Source organism: Myotis myotis, unplaced genomic scaffold (genome assembly GCF_014108235.1).
Source record: "Myotis myotis isolate mMyoMyo1 unplaced genomic scaffold, mMyoMyo1.p scaffold_m19_p_8, whole genome shotgun sequence".
In the NCBI taxonomy this organism is placed as follows: domain Eukaryota; kingdom Metazoa; phylum Chordata; class Mammalia; order Chiroptera; family Vespertilionidae; genus Myotis; species Myotis myotis.
In genome coordinates, this window is record NW_023416390.1 from 45,939,616 (window position 1) to 45,964,352 (window position 24,737).

The 24,737-nt window shown below is 36.1% G+C and overlaps 1 protein-coding gene across 2 annotated transcripts in view; it reads right to left on the reverse strand.

Annotated features, from left to right (window-relative positions):
• Positions 1 to 24,737, reverse strand: part of METAP1D (methionyl aminopeptidase type 1D, mitochondrial) — a 68,206-nt gene that overhangs the window by 5,491 nt on the left and 37,978 nt on the right. Inside the window, exons 2-6 of one of the 2 annotated variants that reach the window (XM_036320051.1) lie at positions 13,276 to 13,433; positions 11,175 to 11,324; positions 9,642 to 9,790; positions 9,026 to 9,068; positions 4,567 to 4,730 (exon numbers count right to left, since the gene is read on the reverse strand). In XM_036320051.1, coding sequence (XP_036175944.1) covers positions 4,567 to 4,730; positions 9,026 to 9,068; positions 9,642 to 9,790; positions 11,175 to 11,324; positions 13,276 to 13,433 — 664 coding nt within the window. Of the gene's footprint in view, positions 1 to 4,566; positions 4,731 to 9,025; positions 9,069 to 9,641; positions 9,791 to 11,081; positions 11,325 to 13,275; positions 13,434 to 24,737 lie in introns of those variants that run through there. The other variant, XM_036320052.1, reaches the window with a different exon arrangement.

Sequence of the window (24,737 nt, forward strand, 5' to 3'; positions counted from 1 at the left end):
GCACACCCCTTCTGTTATTTTGGAATACATGGGAAGCAAAGATTACCTAATTCTAGGGTTTAAATCTAACTTCATAGAGACAAGCCAAATGACTTGTAGTAGCAAATGCTACTCTAACATGAAAACGAGAACTGGTACCCGTAATCGTGGCACGGGAAGGTGGAGCACGTGTGCTTCTCTTGACTGGTGTGTTGGGGAACAGCTGGGTGGGCAGGGGTGCCCAAGAAGTGCGGCAGGTGTTCCCCAACACCAGCCACCCTAGGGTCATGACCCATTTCTGAGCACAAGGGTCTCCTGTCCTGGACATTTTGCCTTCTTTTTCCTGAAATCTATTGAAAAGAACTCTTATGGTTTTAGCTCTTCTCTTTTTTTCCCCCCAACTAAAAATCCTCTAAGATAGTAGGGCACCTCTGCATGAGCCTGAGCACATTTATGATTTGCAGCCCATATAGAATATTTGGGGAGAGAGGAGGGGAGAGATGGTGTATAAAAGTAGTTTATAAACTTACTTTTAAATTATACTGTATTATTATAGTTCATGTGTCAGATATAGTTTGTAGTTGAAAGAAAAATCTCTTAAGGAATTTCATCTTGTGACCATTTTCTTTAGTTTATATCCCTTTCATGGAGGCAGTTTTCCTCAACTGAAATATTAAATGTCTCAATAAATAATTAAAATTCTTAATATATTTCAACTACCTTTTTATGACTAAGACTACATTCCCCAAGAGGGCAGAGGAGTCCAATATTTAAGTACATACTCTTCTAACAAAATAAAAATGCACATGGAAATAGTTTCATTACCATTTTACATGAATCTTTTAAACAGAACTATTCTCTAACTGGCCACATCTCTAATTAAAGGATCTTAAATGGCAACTGATATTCTAAGTTATGACATTTTAGCTTAATGTTTCCAGATTTTTATTTTAAGAAGTAGTCTTTTAATGAAGGAATGCACAATCCAATGATTCCTTCTAATGACAAGAAATGTTGAAGTATAATTAGTAATATTTTTGAAAGCCAGTAATTGTTTTCCAAAAGAGTGGTACTTTTTTGTTGTTGTTGTTTCAAACTGGACCACAAATTACTGTATTTTTCTTGAACTTTTATTTGAGGTTTTTTGTTTCTGAAAAGCAGACATGATGGATTGAAATAAAAGATAATTTATTGCAATGCTTACTTTCATGTGCAAAGAGAAGCAGTATAATTGTAATTTACAGTAGCTGTCAAGAAAAATCCATCACAAATGACATTAAAATGACTTATTTTGCCTGAGCCACTTATTGTTTAAATGTGCATAATCTAATAGAAAGAGATTATTTTTCAAAATCTGTTTTATATTCTTCTAAATTAATATCAAAACATATACTTATGAATTAAACATTAAAAACCGTTTATTGATACTTTCATCATGACATTTACAAGTATAAGTTTAAATTATTTTTGATTGAACTGTCACATATTTGTGATGCATGAATCTACACATTCACAATATTCTCATATGTACCGATCGTACCATCTAGATATAATTATGAAAATACAGATTTAGAAATATTCAAAGCAAATGGAGCTACAGTGAGGATAATAACACACTGTAACCTAAAGATCACTAGCTCTCATGAAACAAAAGGACACCCAGAGAAGGACTGTTTTCATTAAACTCTTTTGGCCAATACTTTTCCAGAGATATCCTATCCTTCAGGCTTCAGAGAATTAAAAAATTTCCTATAAAGATCATTTGATTTTTGGTAACAGAATACTAATAAAAGATGCTTGAATGTTCTTTTCATGCTGTATCAGTAGAGGGAGGCCATGCAAAAAACATGGTAAATATCTTAAAATAAATGAGACTGAGTTGAAAGATGTTTGTAAACCTTAGGTCTGTAATGATTCCAAGTACTTTGGCATAAAGGTGGAGATTGCTTGTTTATTTATTCCCTTGAGAGTTTGCCTGAATAAGAAAAGGTGAAATAATAGATGTCCAGAAACACTGCCTTAACCCATTAGAGCAAACATTTGTTAGAATCTGGGCCAGTTTTCTGTCCGGTGGAGACATAAACCATCTAAATAATGAAATGTATTAGGGAAAAAGTAAAAAGTTCATTGTCTGTTATTTTTTTTATCTAGTTTTGTAAATGCTGTTGGGACTGATCTGGTTTTCAAAGGAGCTGATACACACAAATTTGTACTCTGCAAAAAGTGACCTTTGCATTTAAATAGCTAAAATCTAATGTCACTTTCAATTCTACTCTTCTTTTTTTTATGTATCTAGAATTAATGTAGTGAATATGTAATGAAATGCATTATCCTACATAAAGATTTATCAGATTTTCCGACTGAATGCTGGGCTTTGCTAGCACTGGCTGGAATTCACCTGCATGTTGGTGTGGCGTGTGGCTCTTTTTTGTAAACAGTTAAGTCGTACACAAAAAAAGGGAACAAAGGTCAGCACCCAGCCGCCACTTGAATGTGAGATTTTTCTTTTTATTCCCCTTGATGTATACGAGGCTCTGTGTTATTAGTCTTAATGATGGAAAATTGTAGTGTTGATACAAATCTTTTTTTCAAAGTAGTAGGCGGGAGCTCCATTTGTTAGTAAGTTTTTTTGTGACTAAAAGCCACGGACAGTACATTTATGTAGCAGTAAAAGGCCTAGATGCTCTTTCCATAGCAGAGCTAATTATTCCTACTGTGACCTTACTGATCCAGCCTGTTCCTAGTACATCTCATCTGCACGCCTGTTCCTCTGTGTAGATGGTGTCAGGGAATATGAAAAACCCTATAATGAAACCATTTTCATGATGGAGAAAGGCTACTGGAGTTGCACTTGCTACAAAGAGGCTCAATTATATGAGTAATTGTGATAATTTTCTACATTCATAGCCTTCAATGGGGAAAAAAGAATGAGAGCCACAAAGGAAAATTACTTTAACAAGAAAGTACAGAGAGTAAAAATGGAAGAAGAGACAAAAAAAGGGGAAAAAATAACCAGAAAAAAAGTTTAAAAAATAGATCTGGAGGGAGGAATAGCGAGACAGGGAGAACAACAGAAATGCTCAAAAGCCCATGTGCAGCTGTGTTGCACAATTAAATTGAATTTTTTTTCCTGCAGTTGATGAATGTGACTACTGCAAATGTGCCTCTGTAGTTAGCTATCATTTGTTGTTCCGTGACAGGAAAAGGATAATTACCTCTCAGAGAGAATCAAAGGCTGACATGCCCTTTAGACACAGCCATGAATGCAGAGCTCGATAGAATGCTTGAATAAGAATCTAGTGTTCTCTGCCCCCTTCCACTGAAGAATAAATTTTGTTAAAATGCAAGAACACCACCAGTAAATTTGTTGAACCCTAGGTGTTCAAAAATATGAGGTACATCTATCGACTCATCCCATTTGCAAAAATAAAACTGCATTTTGAATTCGTTTCTATTATATTCATGGACAGTAAGATAGTGAGATATGCATTAAATTTCTTTTCCCAGTAGGGGTCTGATTCAACATTTCCTATGAAAGAACAGAGAGACACTATCCCTTTTTCCCAGGCTAGTTAGCCTATAATTTAAAACTGTCAAAAACACAATTTTGTTCAAAGTCTTCAATAAAAGCTTCTCAGATATAACCAAAAGAGATTTTACTAAAGTTTGATTCAGACACTGTTACAATATTTTTAAAGCCATAAATACATTTAACTGCATTTTTCTTAAAGCATTTGCGGGCTTATGAAAAAAAAAAAAAAAGGCACCATCTTTACAAGGTGACTAAGTTGTCCATCCTTCAGACAAATGGGAAGCATTCAATGGTTCATATTAATGAGAATAGTACTTTAAAAGGTACTGATGTGGTCATCTTTAACAAAATGTACTACTTTTAAATAAAAAACAGCAACCATACATTCTACATGTCTACTTCAAAACAGTTATGGGGGGAAAAGATCTAAAAGTAGGCAACAGATTACAAAGAAGAAGTCTTGAATTCAGAAAATACACATTTACTAAAAAAGCAAGTACAGAATGCTGTGTGGAAAGTAAACAATGGTTTACAGGAAAAATGAACCAGACCCAACAGGACAGATCACCCTTTCAGGCTGTTTGCTAATCCACTGATTTGAATGGTAAAGCTTGCTTGAGCTTGGGCTTTTTACCTCTGCATCACATGAATATGTTTATTTCATTCCTTTAGAACACTTAGCTTTTCTCCTGTCTCATCATCCAAGTGTTAGGATGCTTAGCTCCTTCTGAAGTACTTTCTTCCACGTCTGGTGTGATTTTGAGTAGAGGAACACTACAGACCAACATGTCAAGCTAAAACAAAAGCAGTCCACAAATATTGCTTGCTGCTTCTATACATTTCTTTGCTGACCCTGATATAATTCACTTTTTCTTTTCTTTTTCTTTTTTTTTTTTTAACTCAGGGAACAACACTGTAGCCTGGCAGTTCACATACTGATATCAGAATGAAATGATGGTTCTGAATCATAAAACATGTCATCAACTTTATACCAAGCCACCAATAACCTTGCACCATTTGCCAACCCTCCCTTTACTTGTCAGTGTCAGGCTTACCTGATTGTGTTTCCAATTACTGAGAAGGGAGCCCCTGCTCTGCAAGCTGCAATGGCTTCATCTCTACACCTCCTGGCAACCGCCACTAACTTTCTACCACATTCATCCACATTGCCCACCAAGAACGTTTCAGAGGTGTCTCCATGGTAGCCGTTGTAATAGACCTAAACATAGGCAGAAATTTAATAACTTGTTGTTTAAAAATCTACTCTTCTAAAGTATATATTGGATTCATTTGTTTTAGCCTTCCAGAATTACTCTTAAGTTCACCTACAAAAAAAGAAATAGATATGCTGAGATTTTACAGAAATTTAACAGATGAAGCCATGCAATAATATTACACAATTTAGAATAAATAAGTGACTACTAGTGTGGCTATTTCAGCATTCTGATTGGCAATGCTATAGCAGCATGTTGATTCTTCACTTTATTTTTGAAAAGACAAAACTATATATGCAAAATTTAGTGCCCAAAGACATTGACCCACAATTATTACAATAGGTTGAACCCAGCAATATTTAACATAGTGAAAAGTTTCTTCAATGTCATGAAGATATCCAATCTTTTATTTACTACTTCTATGCTTGGAAGTCATAGATAATAACAAGAAATAAGACAGACATGTCAATATTACATAGACAGTGGCTCAATATAGGAATGCAAAATCTTGCCTGGAAGTGAAATCTTAATTCAATGTTCCAGATAGCAGAAAACACTACACATCAATATTTAAAGACTTAGAACAGGGGTCCTCAAACTTTTTAAACAGGGGGCCAGTTCACTGTCCCTCAGACCATTGGAGGGCCGGACTATAGTTTAAAAAAAAACTATGAACAAATTCCTATGCGCACTGCATATATCTTATTTTGAAGTAAAAAAACAAATGTTTTCGGCGGGCCGCATGTGGCCCGCGGGCTGTAGTTTGAGGACCCTTGACTTAGAATATAAGAAAACAATATTAAGAATAAAATTATTTTAAAATTAATTTTATCAGTATTCAATGATTCAGCAGTCCCTATATGATCTTGAAAGATAACAGATTCATTATAAAAATCAATAATTACTGAACACTACAATAAATATAAAAGGCTGAGAAGATTACTAGAATATTGATCCATTGTGTAGCATGAAATGTGCTATTTTGCATAAATTTTTCCTGTGCAATTATTTTTCACATTTCTCTTTCTCAAGTAAAAGTAGAATGCAGAAACTGTTATAAAAATGTTTATCTGAGCTTTCTGTCTGTTTAATACTGAATGAATAACATAACTCTGTGTACAATTCTGCATTTAAAAAATACTCTCCCACACACTGTGAGGGAAACAGGAAAAGTCTTTATTATGTCTTCATTTTAAAAGTCAGTAAACTGAGGTAAACAAGTAACTTGTCTAAGGTTAGTGGCAGAATACAGAGGTGGATCCACATTAATATGATGAATTATTGCCTTTAATCCTGTGTTTTTTCTACTGTATAAAAGTATCTTAAATACTTTGCAATAGAACAGTGTTCTATACAATTATTCCCATTTGTAAGCCAAGAAAGTACAAGTTTTAATTTTATATACAAGTATATAACATTTATTAATAAAAGAGTAATTATTTAAAAACTTTGTAGCTCTGAATGTTTGCATAACTGCTATTTAAGTAAAAGTGTATTTAAAAAATATTTATTTGCCTTTTCATATTACTTTTGCTAGCTTTCAAAATGACTCCTTGAAAGAGTCAATATATATATGGCAATAACAATACTTTTGAAAGTCTGTGACAGGTTATCTATAATTACTATAATTACTGTTTATACCCACAAATTATTCTTGTTTTGTACTTCATTTATTTAACAAATATTTATTGAGCAACTACTATGGGCACTGCATAGTCTATTTTTAAACATTCAACTTTCAAGGGAAAAATAAATCTATTTTCTTGTGATATATACTAGATATAAACAATTATAACATGCAATGAGTATTTTCTAATATAATATGAAATCTAATAATGGAATCTTTCACTTAATAAAATATTTCAAAAGAAATATAATTTGTTCAGATACTAACCTATATATTTCCTTGACTCCTTCACATTTCTAAACATTGAAAATATTTCACTTTGCTTTATGAATTTTGCAATTATGAAATTACTGAATGTTAAAAATGGAAGTATGTATGAAAAGTCTTCAGGAAACGTAGAAAAGGCATGGAATATTCTCCTTGAACACATTGAAAGCAGCAGGGAAGAGTATGCTTGATTTCACTGAAAGCAGCAATATTTTATTAGGGGGTGATTAGGTGAGAAAATAAATGTAAAACCCCCAAATCAGGTACAATCCAAAAGAAAAGTGTATCATGAAAAATACTTTATTTCAGGTACACTTCGTAAAATACCTCCTTCTACATGATTCTGAGTTTGAAAGATACCAACAGAATATGAATAGAGCAAATGTTCAAGTATTCTAAGTAGGACACAATGATAGGAAAGAGTATTAGCAATAAAAGAACCTTTGGCTATACTGTCACACAAACTGATATGAAGAAAAAAAGATTAATTAATTTGAACAATTAAAAATCTGACTGAACTCAACTACTGGATGCCAATTTCCACCTCATTCCCACTCCTACCTAGGTTTTATGACCTGGATATAGAGTAACTATTAAAAACATTTCCTCTGTACCCTTATGTTCACTGAAGCACTATTTATAATAGCCAAGATCTTGAGGCAGCCCAAATGCCTATCAGTAGATGAGTGGATAAAAAGCTGTGGTACATTTACACAATGGAATGCTACCTGGTCGTAAAAAAGAAGGAAATCTTGCCTTTTGCGACAGCATAGACGGACCTGAAGAGTATTATGCTAAGTGAAATAAGCCAGTCAGAGAAAGACAAATATCATATGATCTCACTTATATGTGGAATCTAATGAACAAGTAAACAAATAAAACAGAAATAGACTCATAGGCACAGGGAACAGACTGACAGCTGTCAGGGAGGAAGGGGACTTGGGAGCCTGGGTGAAATAGGTGAAGGGATTAACTGAAAAAAAAAACCAAAAAAAAAACAACAAACTCATAGACACAGACAACAGTATGGTGATTACAGAGGGAAAAGGGGATGGGAGAGGTAAAGAGGGAAAGGGAGATAATTGGTGATGGAAGGAGACTTGAATTTGGGTGGTGAACATACAATACAATATACAGATTATGACCCAGTGGGTGTGGCTCAGTGGTTGAGCGTCCATCTATACACAAAGAAGTCACTGGTTAGATGCCTGGTCAGGGTACCTGCCTAGGTTTCAGGCTCAATCCCCAGTAAGGGACATGGAGGAGGCAACTGATGGATGTTTCTCTCTCATCAATGTTTCTATCTCTGTCTCCCTTCCTCTCTCTCTAAATATCAATAAAAACATATTTTAGGAAAAAAAATACAGATGATGTATTATAGAATTGTATGCTTGAAACCTATATAATTTTATTAACCAATGTAACCTCAATAAATTCAATAAAAAATTCAAGCAGAAAAATATTTCTTCATTAATAGAAACTGTAACCCTTGAATACTATCTACCTCAACTAGTTCTCATCAGGTGCTTAAATGATAGTTATTTAAAATTTATTTATTAATCATCAGATGTATAGAATTTATTTATAATCTACATAATCCAAAGGTATCATTACCAAACTTTTTAGCAAGATGAACTGCCAAAGCACAAATACGCCACATCTGAAAATAGTCAGGGGCTAAGAATATTAGAAAAGGTTTAGAGCTTATACATTTGAAGTTCCTAGGCTAAATTATTTTGGGTTGTTATTTAAAAGAAAAGCTGTTAACCATTTGATGAAAACTTAAGTTTAGAGAGAAAACCATTCTGCTGGTATGCTTTGAGTTCAAGGCTCTCTATACCAGAAATGGAACATGGTGCTACCTTCAGGGATTTTAATAAATCTAAGAACACCGCTAGCAAAAGAGTTGCTGTCCAAATAGACTGACACACACAGGCCAACGCAGCCTCTAATGACAGAGTAAGATAATGACAGGCCCCACTCAAAATCAGCAGGAAGAGGAAGATCAATCTTGGCAGAGTGAAGGAAAAATGCTGGCTTTCTTCGTGTTAGCTCATCTCATACATATCTAGCTTCAGCAGCTGCCCAGTGCGGCGGTGCTCTGCATTAACTACACAGTGGATCAATAACAATTACACCTTCTCAAAAACATGACACATAGCAGGATTGGGTTGACATTTCACTTAGGCCAACATTGATCTCAGTGCATCTGATTCCATCCCTAAATTCAAGTCAGGCCTGGGTTTACTTGGAATAAACAGAGTTAAAAACAAAAAAGGAAACCAGCTGCTTGTGTCTGGGTCTAGAAGTAAACAGCACTTCCACATTTTCAATCCACTCTTCTTCCTGTTGCTACCAGCAGTTCTGAACTTGATCAAAGACTATTTTTTTATATGATTTACTCACCGTGACATCAATGTTGATAATATCTCCATCCTGAAGAGGTCGACTGAAACATAAACAGGAAAAAATGGTGATAGACAGATCTCAATAAAAGGGATATAAAAATAAATACCTAATGACTATTATCACAAACCCAATGAGTTGCAATGATAATTTGGAGTAAAAGAGGAATAAATGGAATAACTATATCTAATCTTTAACTTATGTTAGTCACATCAAAGTTTACAAGAAATATACAGCATGAACATATTGCTATTTATAAAAGTCTACTAGTCTTTAAAAAAATGTACTTATTAGTTACCTTAATTTTGCAAAAAGCCAAAACAGTTGGTAACTAATATTTACCTACAATTGGATTTTTACCATTTATATGGTTAAAATCTAAGGACATTAAAGAAAAAACTATTTTTTTGGATTACAGACTGCTTTAACAAACATTAAATGGGGGTAGCATGTGCACTTAGAGGCAAAATACTTCAAATCTTTGTTTTAACATAATCAGCTTCAAAAGTTTGCAGGTGGGTTTCAATTAAACAATAGTGTCTTTCACCATATGTTATAGATCTTAGTTTCATGTTTTAGTTTCCAAAGGAACAATATGTTATTAAGCAATGAATACCTGTCAGGAATACCATGACATAGCACGTTGTTTACAGAGGTACAAACAGATTTTGGAAAGCCTCCATAGCCTAGAGGTGAGGGATAGGCATCATGACTGATGATTTCCTGATGAACAAGAGCATCTATCTCTTCAGTTGTCATGTCAACCTAAAATATTAAATAAAGAAATTGTGCAATGACAGCTAAAGACATTTCCTGTATTTATTGACTATGCTTTTAGCTATAGCACTTCCAAGCAAGAGTATATAAATCTACTGTGATAAACTTGTAATACAAAATGTTAATTAATTATGATTAACATTAAAATCCTAAATTGTGCCTTTTTGACAATCATTTAAGTATATGATGGTGCTACGGACTATTAGAAAATGGAAATTTTAAAACTCTTAAGATCCTTCAGATAATTTGTGAGTCATTAAATGATATGATTCCTTTTTAGACTGAACATTTAAAAAATATGTCCTTAGGTGATTCCTTCCTCTTCCTCAATGGTTAGTAACCTGGGTTAACAGAAACATATAAATAAATACTCAAATGGCTCATCAGTTTAGATGACAAAGCTTGAAAATTAGGTCATCCCATATCTCAGAGGAACATTACATGGGTTTTGCAGCAATGGCATAGAAATTATGAATCATCATGTAAAAAACTGAGTCTGATATATATTTTATGGATTTCATTTTCACTGATTTTGATTTCTTTCATACCTAAATAAGTCAATGTTTTCTAAAAATATTTTTTCTCTTAAATCCACACATAAAAGAAAAACTATAATCTAGTTTTGTGAGCACATGAAGTCTATCTTAAACACATAAATCATGAATAAAATTCTAAAACAAAATCTTTTATTAAAAATGAACTATTTCTTCAATAATTTTCTGTGCTATTTTATATTCACATTATGTTTGGTTACATTGCTATAACAAGAGAACGGCCCAGATGGTACCTTAAGTGATTTCATCGTTGAGTTTCACTCACTTCCTAAACTCTGCCCACCTTTTTGAAACTACAGGCCCATATTTTTGTTTATGATCCGTATACAGCAGAGTGTTTCTGATTATGCTGAAAGGACTAAATCTTGTAGTAAGATGGGTGTAACAATTACATTGCTCTATTACCCATAGCTTTGTGTATCTGGTCTGATCTTTCTTTGCAGAGCTAATGCAGGAAAATAGTAGACAAAGACTGAGGCAAGCAACTCCTCAGGCACACGGAAATAACGTGGGGAATGAAAGCAGGAACTACAGGCAGGAGGACGGGGGCAAAAGTCAGAGCCGGCTGCCATTGATCAACTTGCATAGGCTGATTGAGCCCAGAGCATTTCCAGAATTCTATTTAAAACTGAGTCTGGATTTTAAACAATCTCTTGAATACACACATAAAACAATACAATCCCCTTCCCCCATCCCAAGGCTTTACTTAATTATTAACAAATTACATGTGTACAAAAGAAGAGTTAAAGGGAAAGAGGAAAAATAAGAGGGTTTGTTGCCCCTCATGTAAGTCCTTCTGAAGTTTGGTGAGACGCCACCTTTAAACTCTTCCCAGCCAGGAGGAGGACATGACGGGCCAGCTGACAGGCCTGACGAAGCCCTTGAATCTGATCTTCATTCTTAACTTCTATGCTGTCTCCCCAGTCGGGTACAATGCCTGTCGTCACATAGTCTGGCTTCTTTATGTGCTTGAGGAAAAAGGATTGAAAACGAAGATCAGAACCCAGCGCACGACAATGGGATCATTTTTTCGGACACAGCCTCCTACTTCATGGAGCTCTGCCCTTCCTGCCGGAGCACCGACCTCCAAAGCCAGCACAACAGACCCTCCAGGCTGCCCCCAGTTCCTTCCCCTGCCCTTTTGAACTTAACATTGCCTGTTAGTGCTGTCTCTGGATGGTCTATTAACCTTACTGTGCTTTGAGTCAAACTGGACTGAAGTAGACTTCTGGTCAAAACAAACAGTAGTTTCTTTTCTGCCTTCTCCCAACCCCGTGAGAAGCACACTGTCATTGATGAAAAAATAGCACCAAGCTTCCAAATTGTCAAATGGCTAATTAAGAGCGCTTTCATCTTCTTAACACAAAGATAAAATTTATGCAAAGGATAGCTCACAACACCTTCTCTTAATGAATTTATGTAAAAGACTGACTGTCAAGGCCACTGAAGCCTATTACATATACACTTTTCTTACACCTCACAACTGTACCCAAACTAATAAGGGACTAGAGAATAAAATAAAACAGCTTTCCCCCTCTTTCTCTTTCTTTTTAAGTACCTTAAAATACACAGAGTGCTTCTATCATTTGTCAAAAAATAACAAAGTATCCCCCCAAACTCAAAACATTCGACTCGGATTACCCTGATGGAACATTCTCCATCGCTTTCTTAACTCCATGGGCAGTGTGCAGAAAAGACACTGCCTCACACACAGCGCTTCTCTCAGTCCCAAAGCTTTGCACAGATCTTTACACGCTACTTATGGAAACTGCTACATCAGTATTGCTGACAGTACCCAGCCAGGCTGCACAGGAGACAGGGACAGGGAGCTGAGAGAGAGAACACTGTTCAACTGACATCACAGCAACTCTGGAAGGGCAACCGGCAGGACTGAAGGACCTGCACCTTTCTCGTGTCGGACGGCCCTTTCTGACTCGGGTAACGCCACTGCTCAGGTTGCCACGGCTGAGGTCTGGAGGAGCATCTCTCGCCAACAGCTTTCCCACCAGTGCCCACAAAAGCTCCCAGTCTCCCCCACAGACTCGGTGCTCTTGTCTCCACTTTGTGATCCGGCCAGGTTACAACTACAGGCAGAAGAGCTATGGGACTATCCCTGAAATTCTAAAACAATACATTCCCCTCTCCAGAGATTTTTTTTTTTCTTTTCTAACTAAGAAAATACCAGGAACCTACTTTGGGCTCTGGTGGCCTGTCTTGTCAGCCCTTGCCACAAAACTAGGTCACTCACCTTCAGGAAGTATAACATACTTAATGTGGGTTCAGTGTAAAAAAATGTATAAAGGGGAAAGCAGGTGATTTTTGTCACAAATCTGAATTTCTTTCAGCTATTCTGGTTCTTCCTAAATAACCCGCACACCTCTTTTATATTGCATTAACAAAAAAGGATAGATTGCCTTTCCATAAAATTGTAATCTCTAGAAAAAAAGTCAAGAATGCTAAGACAAGGTGTTTAATTTACTGTAAAGGAGATTCAAAGACAGCAGCATTAATAACATTAAGTGCAAAAGAGCAGACTTTAGGAAAAAAGATCTAGTGTATTAGTTTCAAGTAATCTCTCTTGAATGATCCCAGTGTTATAGTCAATTTTTTTCTCAAAAAAAAACTACATACATGTAGTTTTATCTTCATGTTAAAAATTTAATATAGAAAATTATATGATAGAAATTTTAATTCTAAACAAGATAAGCAATTGTAAGCTCAGCTCTTTATCTAAAAAAATTAACATCATAGAACGACAGGATGTTAAAACTTCTCAAATGACAATTTAAAATCACAAACCCAGTTTAAAAATTATGATTCAAATAGCTTAGAAATCAAAGGTGCAAAAACATTTGATTGCTTCTGCAGCTAACCTTTATCTTGGCTGGAAAAAGCAGCAGATAATAGGCAATACAGTACCTTAGGGACTGGGTGAGCTGAAGAAACTGCAGCAGGCAAAACTATACTGTGTGAAATATCTCTTTGTCTCCGGAAAAAGAAATTTCTTCTTTGTTGACTGCTTGACTGCTTGTGTAAGTAGATATGACTGAGTGGTGAAGAGAAGATTCTATGACAACCTAGGAGCAGAAAGAGACATGTTTTAAGTAAAAAAAAACAAAAACCACCTAACATAGTGCTACATTTTAAGATGTTGTGTTGTTGCCTATTAAATCATTATTCTAATCCTTTACTGACTCAAAGAGGAAAAGCCCCAAATAGAAAGAAAAGCAGTGGCATTCTCAGTTCTAATAAAATAGTAGCACAGCATATTTATTAGCTAATACTATGTTTACATAAATGTTTGACAATGGAAAACTCTACTCTAGTGGGAAATAAACATATAGAAACATCTGCTGAGCACCAGGTCTGTAAAAAGAACCATTTCTGCTGTGGTACCTTACGCAGCAATGTCCTGGATGACCTGAAACTCGGGGCACTGTTTGGGTGGCTTTTCATTCTTTAAAGCCGTGAAAAATCATGGACAAATTGCCAGCTGCACTTTTTGCCCTCGATCTCATTACTACTCTGTGTTAAGTTCATGTGCAATGAGGCATCATACTGAAATTCACTGCGATGAATGTTCAAGTCAAATAAAGACTAGATAGCAAAAATATAGGGTGTAACCCTGAAAAAAGATGAATATAGGTCCTAAATTACCCACAACAGGAATTTTGAAATATCTATCAACATTTTAAATGCACACATCTTTTGACTCAGCAATTCACCCTCCTAAGACTTTACCTTGCAGATATTATACAATGATGGATACATGAAGATGAACCCTACTGCAGCATTGTTTGTGGTAGGAAAAATGGGAAATAACTCAAATGTCCATCAGTAGGGGACTGGTTAAATATATTATGGTATATCTACACAACTATGGATCTATTAAAGAGAATAAGCTAAATCATCTCTAAGTATTGATATGGAAAGAGGTTATAGTACATTGCTAGGAAAACAGCAAATACTGAACAATACAGGGTGGGGCAAAAATAGGTTTACAGTTGTTCATGTGGAAAATAATATAATAATATAATAATTAATAAATAATAATACAAGGTAAACTCTGCTTGGCGTACTCTCACAACTGTGAACCTACTTTTACCCCACCTTGTATGTATAAACTGCCCATTAATGTAAAAAGAGCTTATACATTTATATATGTTTGAATATACCTAGAATATTTCTGAAAATTGCTATTCATCAATAGTGATTATTTCTGGGACATATGATTGGGGCTGGGGATGAAGACTTCTTGAAGCATTTTATTTTCTTCTAAACTGTTAGATTTTTTAAAAAAATTTACTTGCATAATTTTTATAATTAAAACGGTAGTTTTGGAAACCCCCAACATATCGTAATTGCATATCAGGAGTTGGCAAACTATAGCCTACGGCCAAACCTGGCCTGCTGCCTGTTTTTATACAGCCCACCCACCTAAAATTGATTTTTTATGTTTATAAATGCTTGCAAAAATCAAAAGAAAAATAATGTTTTGTAATGTATGAAATTCAAATGTCAGTGCTCCTAAATAAAGACTTATTGGAATAAAGCTACCCTCATTTGCTTTCAATTGTCTATGGCTGTTTTTGAGCTACAGGGGCAGAGTTGAGTAGCTGTGACAGATCTGGCCCTTTGCAGAAGTTTGCCTACTCCTGATCTAGAGCGCTGGTTCTTAAAATGTGGTACCCAGACCAGCAGTTTTAGCATCATATGAAAATGATGCAAATTCTTGGACCCCTCCTCAAACTACTGATTCAGAAACAATCTATGCTTTAACGAGCCCTCAGCGTGATTCTGATGCACACACAAGTTTGAGAAGTACAGTGGGGCCTTGCCTTACGAGTGTCCCGACTCACGAGTTTTTCGAGATACGGCAGATTTTTTGCTTTGAGTTGCGAGCTAAATTTAGGGTTACTAGCCAGCTTCAGATACCCCACCGCTAGCTGGCGCAGCGAACGTCACAGTGAACGCCACAACATCAGCCCAGCATCACGTGTCTCACTCGTTCATTTTAATGATTTGACATACGAGTAATTTGAGTTACGAGCTCTGTCATGGAACGAATTAAACTCGTAAGTCAAGGCCCCACTGTACTGGCTTAGAGCAACCTTACAGCTGTGAAACATAATGGAAACACCAATTGCAGATGAGTACTGGCCCCCAAATCCATGATCTCTAAGTGATTTGGAAAAAGGCATGGGATGCAAACAAAGCCCAATGGTCAGTGATTGAGTGTCTTAGATTTTACTCAATTATATTCTTCCATAAAGATCAGTTTAATATTGTTGCATTAAACTTACAGAGGTGTTTTGGGTATTATTTTAAATAATTCCAAATACCAGACAAAATGTCAGTAATATCACTTTTAAAAAAGTAGCCTGAAGTATGTACATATTCTCTAAACCTTGTAAAGTATAATATTTCCATCACTATTCCAAGACTGTCAAATGGTATATGGATGTCAGGGTAGTATCCCAGGAAAAGCAAATGATTAGAAAACAGAGGTCTAGAGTTTCATCTCAGCTCTACCACTTGCTAGCTGTGGTCTTGAGCAAGTTTCTTCTTTTGGGTCTCAGGAGAGAATGAACTGGAATACAATATGTGAAAGCACCTTGCATTTAGTAGCTGTCCAATAAATGATAGTTTCTTCAAGAACACTTAAAAAGTAAAATAAGAAAGGAAACACAGACTCCACTACGGCTTCTAATACTGAGCACTAATGTGTCAAAGTAGGCACTTAACATATGTTAGCTCATTAATCTTCCGAGAACCCTATGAGTTGTACACTGTTATTACTCCATTCCACAGCTGAAAATAGTGAGGCACACAAAGGTAAATCAGGGACATGCAATTAGTGCCAAAACTGAGGGGAAGCAGGTCAAACTGCTCCCACAAAGTATATTACTTCTCTTACATGCATAAGAAAAAATGAGCTAACATACATGGAAACACCCAGAAAGTGTGAAAGGCACCATAACACTATTAAAAATTACTACTATTATTAAGTTATTTTCCTGAAAGTGGTTATGGTTTGATCTAATCCACTCACTCTCTTAAGACAAGCTCCTTCTGTTGACCAAACACGTGGTTCAGTGGGAAGTTGGTTGGGCATTCTGAGACTGTGGAATGGAATGGAAAATCTGGGTCCCAGCTAAAGCAAACACTCAGGTGGAACAATCTAGGGCCATGGGCCCATGAACTGCATTGGTAGGTCAGACCAAAGACATACTTTTCTGAGGAAAGTATGGATGTGTTATGATTACTATGAATAATGATAACACTGATAGAGATAGTAACAATAACAGTGGTTAACATTTAAGGGCCACATTCTTTGAGTAAGCACAGTGCTGGGTGCTCAACATACATTATCTCAACCCATCTGTCAGACGGGCAGGCAGCTGTTGATGTCATTATTTTACAGATGAGGCTCAACCTGTGGTGATGGGTCAATGGCTGGCCCTGCCTCAGGTCTTCAAAGTCCAAGTCCAAGGCTGTGTCTGCCACTCCAAGCTGCCTTTTAGCAACGTGCAGGGGTTCTAGTAGCTAGATGTTTTGCTTTACATTATGTTTTTTAAGGGAATGGATTTTGAGGAAAGTTTTTAAAAAATACATATTTTATTGATTTTTTTCAGATAGGAAGGGAGAGGGATAGAGAGTTAAACATCGATCAGCTGCCTCCTGCACATTGCCTTCTGCGGATGTACCCGCAACCAAGATACATGCCCTTGACTGGAATAGAACCTGGGACCCTTCAGTCCACAGGCTGATGCTCTATCTGCTGAGCCAAACCAGTTAGGGCGAGGAAAGTTTTTTTTTTTAATCATGAAAAATTAAATATCATGGGATCAGCCAACTTTTCATGAAAATTCTTACACTGACCTAATTGAAAAACATTGTGCTAGTGAAAACAGCGTGAACTTTGAAGTCAGATAGGTCTGAGTTACCAAACCTTCTGAGCCTCTTTCGTCATCATCATAAGGAAATAGCATTGCTTTTCTCACCACTGTTATGAGCACTAGCTGAGATAACATACCCGTATATATGTAAACGATCTTTAATAGGTAGGTGCTCCACAAATGTTAATTTTCTTTCTCTTCTCAACCATTTGAAATGTTTACCTGTGGACCTCTAAATTTATTTATTCTTTTTTTAAAAAAAAATATTCAGAGAGGAAGAGAGATAGAAACATCAACGATGAGAGAGAATCATTGATCAGCTGCCTCCTGCATGCCCCCTACTGGGGATGGAGCCCGCAACCCGGGCATGTGCCCTTGACCAGAATCGAACCTGGGACCCTTCAGTCTGCAGGCGGACGCTCTATCCACTGGGCCTAACTGGCTAGGGCTATTTATTCTTTTATTTAACAACGACTTACTGAGCTCCTCCTATAGGCCATGCTATGGACACAGGGAGAACAATGTGACAAAGTCCTGCTCTTGCGGAGCTTATATTCTGTGGTGGGATACAGACAAGAAGCAAACCAAGAGATCGTATCAGATGGGGATATACATGATGAAAAATGGGCCAAAGTAACACAGCACTGCTTAGTAAAATGAGGGAGCTGGGCATCACAATCTTTGAGGTCCCTTTAACTCTGACATTTATGCCTTTATTCAGCAGCAATTGATTGTCATGCTACATCCCAGGTAATGGGATGATGTAGAGTCTGATCAATTTTAGGACTCGTGAAGATTTTGTTCAATGTGGTTGATAACACAAAAGAGAGCTTATCTTTATCAGTATTATCAAGTACAAGTACACAGTCATTGTAGGGGAATCCTTTCTATGTACTTAAACATAAAGGGTGATGTCATCAGGCCTCCACTAGAATATGTGGATGAGGCTTTTGAGACATTCACTTCTAGGATGAACAGTGCTGCCAATGTACCTGTTCTGCCAAATTATGTGCTCACTGCCCCACAGATGCACGCACATCCACACGTGACACACATTGGGAACACAGGCTGAAAGCATCTATCCAATTTGTTGACAATTATGGTTCCGCAGTGTACTCGGCAATTTCAGTTTCATAAGATACTTTTTTATTTGAAGTAAAATAATTTCTTTTAACCTCATAAAAAGACAGTTTATAAATGTTGTTACAAGTAATAGGATAATAAGGTACCATACTGTGTTTATTCCACTAACTATTCATTACAAACTTGAAAAAAAAATCTAGTGTTTTCAAAAATAAAATGAAGAAATGGGGTTAGGTCAATACATGCCTTTTGAAGAAAATGGTCCTCCAATTACCATGGCCAAGAAAAAAGGGAGAAGGAAAGATCCTCAACTTTATCTTATTGTAATTAATAAATAGTAATTAACAAATTTTCTAAATGCAGAGTGAGCAAAATTAAAATCCCCAGACCCAATGATATTCACGGTCTCAGGTTAACCAAACTGCAGTGTCTACTACATATCATTCTAGAAAAGGTTTTTGAGTTTCCTGTATATTTCCTTTCTTTATAAAAGCACTGCTTTGTACACCTAAAACTAATACGTTATATGTTAATTATATACGATTTTAAAGATAAATACATAAAAGTGTTGCTGATACCTTCTAATAACTACATCCAACTCCTAACTGGCTACCTTCAATGTTACAGCTAATTTGACTCATGATGTTGATCATCAGAGGCAGGAACACCAGCCAGGCTGCCATCAGCCACAGGAATGGTCTCTCTGTCTCTGGGCATCATTGTCTCACGACCCACAGCACACCCTCTTTGTTAAAGCTATTTTAGGGAAACAAGATTCAGGAGTGTACTAGTTATTGCAAGGGGCAAGTTGACTCATCTGAAGTTTAGGAGACGCTAGTAGAAAACCATCAGAAACCTCAGGAGAGTATGAGCGCTCCAGATCGCAAGGAACTGCTTTGGACTAATTTGATCTTAAAAGACATGATCGTACCAAGTGCTGTTACTGTTGATTATGTAACAGAAACTCTATGTAGGGTTTTCTTAGGCAGTAAATCTATCTGTTATTTGTTATGGACACTAGAATATTTACTGTTATCAAAGGTAATAATAAGAATTATTTTCACTGTTACAAAATTTCTATCAGTGCCTGGTTAGAGCTGAAAGTTGAAAATTATAGGCAACTGCTTCTTTCACGCACAGCGAGGAGCACACTGTGTGGCCTAAACTTCTCCTGAAATTGCTATATGTCCTCTGGATCCTGCAGCACATTTTTCATATTTTAACTTAATTTGCAATAAATTCTAGGTTATGATTTTAAATATTTTTATATTTGGTAATAGTATCAATTGCTTAAAGCTGCATTTTATTTCCCTTTACAGATTAGGTCTGAAAGGTGGGGTTAAAGAATTCAATATGACAGAGGGAGGAATGCATTTTAAATAACTTATGTTGCTATACAAACATGCCCTATATTTACTGGCCTCTTACTCAGGGTCCAGTTTAATTGTTATCTGCTCACGCATTCTATGCCACATAATGAAACGCTTCCATTTCACCCACTGAGCCCTGGGTTTTTATGTGCACCTCTACCAATGACCCTTAATTAAGCCGATTTTACCCTTGAAAATGTGAGTTTTCTTTTGGTCAACAAGTATTTTTAAGGGAGAGGTCTGAATGAACTTTCAAAGAGGCATTTAAAATGTTTACTTTAAGCAGTTGTAAAACTGAACAAAAGTATATTTGTACTCAAGTGTGGGCTACCAATACCTTTATTTTCATTGTACATTTCCAGAGAAGCACTTTCACCCTGCAGCGTGCCATCAATTCCGTTATGTTACATTTCAGAGGTATCAAATATCTGAGTAGAAAACAACACGATACAATAGCCTGTACTACTTTACATTAGCCAACAATGTCAACCAGAGATAATGCGTAATTTAAAAGACACCTGTAAAATGTCTTACTGAATATATTTTTTCATAATGATCAGCAAATGCCAAAGCCTAGTAACAGACCTATTATTTATAGCATATCAACATCTAATTGATTTTACAAATGGAGGCAATTATTTTGGATGAATGGAGGAATGCTTGCCAGATTTAAATGATTTATGATTATCAAGAGAGAAAACAACAATGTTTTGCTAATTCATTTTCAAATACAGCTTTTACACTCATTGATAACTTAAATTTTAAACCAGATGATTTGCTTAAATAATACATTAACTTAAAAAAAAGCAAACTGAGATACTTTTAACTGTTTAGAAATACTGCTTCCTACAGTAGGCTCAGAAGGGACTGCACCATAGAAATACATTTTCAAGGCAGATTTAGAACCACAGAAAGATCACACTTCATGAACGCCAACCAATTACTCAGAGCAGGAGCTCCGGCTGTTACAGCACTGTGTGCTTCACGTCCAAATGAGAACAGTGCGCGTACACCCAGGCCTCATACTTCTTGGCTAAAACACTGTTCGCTCCATAGGTTTGGTAATTTGCACGAATGTTGCAAAAGGAAAATTAAATAGTCTGCATTATTTGATATAACTCTCATTGATTTTTACAATCTACTACTTAGATGCATGTTTCAAAAGTAAATGAGAAGATTGAAGGGTCCTTCCCATTTCAAGGAGACTATAAAGCAGAAGAGAAGCTCACGTTTCACAAGAAATAACCTGTGCATTTGTTGAAGAAAAAAATTAAAAAAAAAAAAAACAGCTAGGGGAATGCCCCAGGCTGAAGCAGACACTGATTGTGCAAAGCTAAAGGACAAGGGCCCTTGAAACTAAACAAAAGCAAATTCATTCTGTTGACAGATGCTGATTACATCAAAGCAACAAGGAACTCCCGTAATTCCAATTTTTTAAAAAACAATTAATATCTCTCTACAATCTATACAATAAGGACAAAGTAAGTTTTTAAACCAATCATAATAAGCATCATTAAACTTGCTTTTGAAAGTTTCAGTTCAGTTGAAGACTATTCTGGTGTGTTTTTTAGCTGTGGGCTTCTCCAAACAGTGGTTTATTCATTCCCATGGACATGTCTGGGGAGCCAAGCTGGCCATGCCATCAACCCCTTCCTTCCAGGGGTTAACTGCTCTGGCTGCCAAATAAAATACAGAGCGAGCCATGTAATTATGGAGACAGTCAAAGGGCAGGCTCTATTTTGAAATCTATTTGCACAGACAAGGTCTTCCAATTGAGCTTACAGGAAACAAGCTGGTAAAGAGCCTCCTTCTCCCCAGATGCTTTCCACACTTTTTCTCCAATTCAGGAAATCATGGATATGGACACCATACACCATTGCTTCCTGGATTTCAAGCTAAGATGCCATTAAAAGGAGAGGAGTAGATCTGTTTCGCAAACCCATAAAAACATTTTCCCCCCTAATTAACAGCATTTGGCAACAGCCTCTGAATGATAAAACCACAGTGTTTATTAAACAACATTTATAAAGAGGATGCAGGTCCAGTTATTACAAAGGTATTAGAAAACAAATAATTTTCTCTAATGCTCAAAATAAAGCACACAGTTGAGTCTAACGTATACTGGCATAAATACTTATCTGAAAGATTCGATTTGACAACCAACAGTGTTGTCCTTGAAGTTTTATTTTATAGCTAAGACTGCTAAAACAGTAACAAAGACTCCACATAAGTAAAAAAGAAATGTGTAAAATATTTTAAGTGACAAAAAAAAAAATCACAAGTCATTTTTATGCTGAAACATAAAATTTTGGTGTAGTGGCTTAAAGCTCTAAGTTTGCAATATCTATGAGACCTCATCATTTTCATGTTAAAATAGGATTGGGTCACTACCACTAGAAGTAAGTAGTCAAATGAAGAGATAGTAGTCTTCACCACAGATGTAGCCTGTGGATGTCAGAACTCATCATCAAGCCATAGAGCAGAGCCTGGGAGTCCTGGTTCTAGAGAAGATGCTGGAAAGTCAGCCACAGTTAGAGTACTTCTGGGGAGAGGAAAGGCGGTGGCCTGAGGGCACTCTCTTCCAATAATAACAACATTCAAGAATGATACCCAGGTCATGGCAAAACATGACCTTCCCCAAGGCTCCATCAGGAAGTTGGCTCCACACTACATCCCTCCTCCTTTTTAAAATTCATCAATAGCAACTGATATAGTATAACATCAGTGACAAGTTCAGAAAGGGTTTAGAAAAATACTTCTTTGCTTCTTTACAACAGCTAATTGGATGATATGTGATGATTCATTAAGGTACAACACTTGCACCCAGGGATCTATGATTTAAACAAAAAGCAGTCCCCCTTTCTTGGGAGACAAAACCCCCCCACCTATTTTAGAAACACAGTTTAATAAATATACCTACTTAATAAAGTAGACTCATGTTTGTGAGCCTAGAAGAAAATTTCTTTGGGCTGGTCCAACCACAGGTGGGGAGGTGTGTGTCAATGATTTCAGTAAAAACTCAAAATCTAAAATTAAAAGCAGATCATTTGGTGAATAGGTGGAATTTCATAGAAATGATTAATTTGTGAAAGAAAATAGAACTATTGTATGAAATTTATCCATTTAGAATAAAAGTGTTTACTTCAAAATTTGAATATAAATTTATCTTTATTATCATAAAATATTGAGTCACACTGAAATAGCATATGCTTAGAAAATCCTATTGTCTCTCAGCTAAAGTTTAGAGAAAAGCAGTTTTTAGCACTTCAACAATACATATACTCAGGCACTTCATGGACAAAGAAATATTGTATTCTCCTAGGGGAAATAAAGGAGCTGTTTATTAGGGCTATGGTTAAAATGTAATAATTCATTCTAGTTGAGCCCTGTGAAAATGTCATCAAAATATCATTTTCTTTGCCAGATTTTCTGGATGCCGCAATATCATTTAAATACAGAATAAAAGACAATCTCTGATCAGAGTAGAAGTTCAACACCAAAATGAACCAAAAGCAAATGTCGTTCCATCAAAGTAACAAAAAAGAAATTTACACAGTCCTGAGACCCAGAGAATGCACACTTCTAGGTTAGCACAGAACATCTGGCAAACTTCAACTTTCCAAAGTCTGAAAAAAACCCCCACACATTCCTGTTACCTCACACACTTTGGTTAAAAATGAGGAAAATAGAAAAATTTATATTCAAGCATATAAATGAGAGTCAGAAAGAGCAATTTCACAGAAATCACACATGGAGTTCAATTTTAGAGAAAATTCATATAAAATATTATAAATTTAAAATAATTGATGTAGTAAGAAAGTCCTTTAGTTATTTTCTCAAAAGCCTATTCATAAACACTACTTTCATGTACAATACTACTCAAAATATTAGTAATTTGGATAAAAATCTCCAGTGATAGAAGACATTGGGACTTTTAGTTTATGATCAAAATAACAGCTTTAATATGAATATTTTTCAACTGTATTAAAGCATTTGAAAAGAGTGTAATTTTAGTCTTCATCTTACAATAGTGTCAACTGAATTCTACATGCAACATGCTCGTTATATTGTTAGAAGTAGTTCTTTTCCTCTTCCCCCTTCTCTTTTTATGAGCCATTTAAAGTTATTTATGCAAACAATTGGTAAAGACAGCTCAGAGTTTTGACCAAATTGCAGTATCAATACAAAAAAGAATCTACCATCTTAATATTTTCCTGAGAATGTTTTCACTGTACAACTTCAAGTGAAAGGCATGCAATAAAAAGAAAACATGTGCATACAAATCCTAAAGTTGTTATGACAATTGTGGGAGTTTTGGCTCTGCCCTGTAACCAGGCAACAGAAGTAGTAGATAGGTAAGTAGGTAGGTAGGTAGGTCAATAATCACAACCTAAAATGAGAAAGCTAGAGCTCTACGCAACAATACATTTCCAAGCTTCTGCAGTTGTGATTACACAGATTAAAGACAAAAGAAGCCGAAACCGGTTTGGCTCAGTGGATAGAGCGTCGGCCTGCGGACTGAAAGGTCCCAGGTTCGGTTCCGGTCAGGGGCATGTACCTGGGTTGCGGGCACATCCCCAGTGTGAGATGTGCAGGAGGCACCTGATCGATGTTTCTCTCTCATCGATGTTTCTAACTCTCTATCTCTCTCCCTTTCTCTCTGTAAAAAATCAATAAAATATATTAAAAAAAAAAGACAAAAGAAGCTGAGATCATGCATTAGGGCATTTTTTTCACAAGAAAAATAAAGATAAAATACACAGTAGCTTCTTTAGCAAAATATAAAGTTCCAAATGACAACTTTTTTTCCTCCTACTATTTTTTCCTTTTTATTGAATTTATTGGGGTGACGCTGGTTAATAAAACTATATAGGTTTCAGGTGCACAATTCCATAACACATCTGTAAACTGCATTGTGTGTTCACCACCCCAAGTCAAGTCTCCTTCCATCACCATTTATCCCCCCTATACCCTCTGCCGCCTCGCCTCCCCACACTCCCCTCTACCCTCCCCCAGGCAATCCCCACAC